The sequence below is a fragment of the Vittaforma corneae genome (genome assembly GCF_000231115.1).
Source record: "Vittaforma corneae ATCC 50505 unplaced genomic scaffold supercont1.46, whole genome shotgun sequence".
Classification (NCBI taxonomy): domain Eukaryota; kingdom Fungi; phylum Microsporidia; family Nosematidae; genus Vittaforma; species Vittaforma corneae.
The window spans coordinates 1-3,853 of NW_006889879.1; the positions used below are offsets into that span (position 1 = coordinate 1).

General features: G+C 37.9%; 2 protein-coding genes across 2 annotated transcripts; both read right to left on the reverse strand.

Annotated features, from left to right (window-relative positions):
• Positions 1-801, reverse strand: VICG_02116 (uncharacterized protein; the record flags this gene model as incomplete). The annotated part of the gene is made up of 1 exon (XM_007605499.1): positions 1-801. A coding segment is annotated over one exon (801 nt), but the record flags the coding sequence as incomplete, so codon positions are not given.
• A 1,398-nt stretch (positions 802-2,199) lies between these two features.
• VICG_02117 (uncharacterized protein) lies at positions 2,200-3,483 on the reverse strand (the record flags this gene model as incomplete). Its single annotated transcript, XM_007605500.1, has 1 exon — positions 2,200-3,483. The coding sequence occupies one exon, from the start codon at positions 3,481-3,483 to the stop codon at positions 2,200-2,202; it is 1,284 nt and encodes a 427-aa protein (XP_007605562.1).
• Positions 3,484-3,853: the final 370 nt, after the last annotated feature.

Consider the following 3,853-nt stretch of genomic DNA (forward strand, 5'->3'; position numbering starts at 1 on the left):
GTCAACATCGAGATCGGTAAAAAACTTCTCATACTGAGAAATGTCCATTCTATTCCTTTGGAAGTATTCAGTAATGGGAGTGCCTCCCAGAAGATAGTGTGTATAATATGCTCGCAAGAGAGCCACTGCAGCGACGAGACAGTTGCCAAAAATTATAAGACGAGTTGTTGATACCTTTGAGGTGATGAAGGAAACAAGCTTGACAAAACCATATGAGATTATAGTGCCAATAGCAACACCACCTATAATGAAAAATAATTTGGTTGCTACAGCATATGTTACTAACAGCAATAAACCCATCGCTCCCCAGAAAACCCTTTTTCTTTTCGAATATGTATGCGAAACTTTATAGTGATCAGGTATGTACTCAGATGCTACATCCAGGACTCCAAGAGAAAATAACACTATCGGTTGTACTAAAAAGCCTCCATACCCAATAGCAATGTACAGGATCATTTCTAACCAATAGTCCACATCTACAAAGCAGAAGGTGGTGGGCGTGGCTGTGTTTACTACTATCTTGGTATTCTCTGGGTAGAACCACCACAGCCCAATGCAGTGGTATGCAAGTGCAGATCCAAAAATAATCATCTGCAGAGCTAGGTACTTTGCAAACTCGCTGGCCATTACTTTCTTGACCACAGCATAAGAAGTACTGAGAATGTGCCTGAGTTGTCCAATGAAACTTGCTCGTTTGGCTCGTTTGAGTCTTCCAACAATGCTTACTTGTTTAGCAGTTGCATTCTGTGTACCGAGCTCGATATCAACTAAGAAGCTATCTGTAGTGGCTAAAGTAGACATCTTTTATGAGGTGGAAAAATACAAACAAAATTTATCTAGAAAAAGTAAAAAAAATTGATAAAAATTTCAGAAAAATCGGAATTGTTCGGAAATAATCTTCATCAACGATAGACTACACACTTGTACGTATTGACATTAATTATGCATACCACACATTCATTCTAGAGCCCCAAAATGTATAGGAAAGCATCACCAGCAGCCCCCAATGCTTGTATTCTGCTCTTTTCTCAATATTTCCACCAGCTTGCTGTCTTACACAGCAGTAGATCCTTGATCTACTTGGGACTCCCCAACTCTAATGACGATGTGTGATTCTATTCATTCCCATCATTCGCTATGAGTTCACTCTGCTCTTGTTCTACCTCCGTACAGTGGTGTCTTTGTGACTCCAGCAAGCTTTTTGGCTTCTCAAAAATAATCTCAATACTGTCTAGAATGATTCCAGCTTGTTACTTCTAACATATAAATGCTGTATTCTCCCGCATTACATGGCTCATCTGTTAACATTAAGATGTGTGGCTCACTGCCTATTACATCTTCATCTCCTGAGCTAAACATCCATCTGCTCTCGCCACATCCAACCTGTTAGCTTTGTATCTCGGACCAAAGATCCCATTGTGCGATACATTTCATTGCTAAATCACAATCAACTTCATATCTTCACCATAATTAGCTTCTATGCAAATGTGCTGCTCCTTGTTGAGTCCAGCCGTATGGTGCAAGGCTCCTACAGACAGCTGACAATATAAATAGTGCTGGCGACGTGTCTGACTCTTGTATTCGCTTTGGAAACATTTAGGATGGCCTCGGTAGTGCAAGTATCTCCTTTCAATCGGTGTAATCGTATTATGTTTCTGACTCATAAAATTGGCACATGATGGCTCAGCATCATCACATTAGACATAGTACAGAGAGAAGCTCCAAGAACAATAAACCACTGATTAAATACTACATGTTTGAACACTATCTATAATATGCTAGATTTTATTTTTTCAACAATAAAGGCAATAGATCTAACGGTTGCTTTAACAAAGAAAGGGCCTAGATCAGATGTGCAAAAAGGACTCAAGAGTATCACCGAATCAACTAATGATAACATAGTGATGTTTATTTTAAATATTAATAAAAACGTTCTAACAAGCTTTTAGGGATCGATCTGTGTACATTAAAAAGACAAATACAAAATAGTGGAATGGCAACAGCAAAAACGAATAAAAAACGATGGCCACACTATGCATTTTACTTAGCTACTTTCTGTCTAAAAACTTAGCGATGCCTTGAAGTGATCTATAAAGACTGCTCTCTTTTCAAAACCTTGATTATGTCTGGCACGCATCTCAGTATACCTCATAATAAAGAAAATACCGTTTAAATACATTCCCTTATCTGCAATTGAGATCAATACTTATCCATTGGTTCATTCTCAATGGGAATAAAACTTTCGTTGCTACCATACTCGCTGTCTTGGAGGCCAGCAAACTTAAAATCATTTCTTAGCATCATTGTCTCCATGCCAAAATAATCAGAATTCGTTGAAAAACGGTCGCCTACCGTGTTCCATATAGCCATATCAATCATAAATACAATCCACAAGACCCCCACGAGAACGGTAAGAAAGGGCATCCACCAGAATACATATTCGCATGCCATTTTCACATTTTCATTAACAAAACTGCTTAACCATGAATCATTAATCAAAGAGTTGATATTCCTTAGAGCCTTGAATGGAAGACAATACCATGAATCGCATTGCGAAATCAGCTCTGAAATTTCATATGTGTAATATACTGACAGACCCAACAGTAGGGGTATCTGAACTAGGGACAGTTTTTCCAATGAAAATCTAAACGAAAGAAAATAGCAGAGTGTAAAGAAAGTAAAAATGGCAATTAGAACAATCATTCCTATTTGGAAATATATTGATTCAGTAATGCTCTTTATATTTTCCAGGGCTTCGTGGGTAGAGTGTAATATTGCATCTTTATCAGAAGTATTGAAGTAGTCAAGGAACTTGGAAAACTGGTCCATATGTTCTTCAGTCTGAAGAACAGAAAGAAAAGCATTAATATTGTGCACAAGAAAGTAGAACATGGAGTATCCGATTGCGAGAATTGAGAAGTTGATGTATACGGGAAGAAAAATACCATGAATTCTTTTCAGAGGTGGCAGAAGCATTGCCAAGCAGCTCGAAACAAGCATATAAAAGGAAACAATCAAAAACGGATTTTTTGCCAAGTCAGGAATGTCTATTGTATCAAGCCTGGCTACGACACCCAATACAATAAGTAAGTATGGCACTAGAGAAGAAAAGTCAAATATCACGGAAGAGACAGACCTTTTAATCGGATGCTCACCGCCGTATCTTTGATAAGTATTGGTTCGATCTGATTGTGCGAATTCTTTTGAATTTTGCTCGATATCTGCCTGGGTCCTATCAATTTTCATTAAATCATCACTCCTTTCTTCCTCATCCTCAGAATAGCCTGAGTCGTTATTCTCTTGTTGAGCCTGCTGAACAAATGCCTGGTGCTTGGAAAACAGATAGTCTGAGGTGTAATGCTCACTATATGTGGATAACTCGAGGTCTCTTGTTGCAGTTACGTCGCGAGCAAGTACAGTTTGCATTGCTAGCAAAATTGTAAAATATAATTTCGTTGTTTTTATAACATTTGCTTTGCGCATTTCACGGTGGTAAAAATTTTTAAGAAAAATTTTAGAGCAAGTAGGAAGAAAGACTAAATAAAATAGCATCTGCATTTTGCCACATTACAATATTTTTAGACTATATATTTCAAACTAATGATACCGCAACAGTAGGCTATGCGATACTGCCTGATCGTACTGGTATATTTATTTTAAAATGGCTTGCTTGGGAAACAAGTGCAGAATCATTCGGTTCACCTGTGCTATCGGGCTTTCGTAAAATAGCAAAATAAATAAAAAATGCATCGTTAGGAACAGCTGTCTTTTTAGCACTGCCTGGCTATTAATCTTTGGGCACAAATCTGCTTATTATAGGCTTCTGATTTACCCCGATGTATCAGCATGAAGC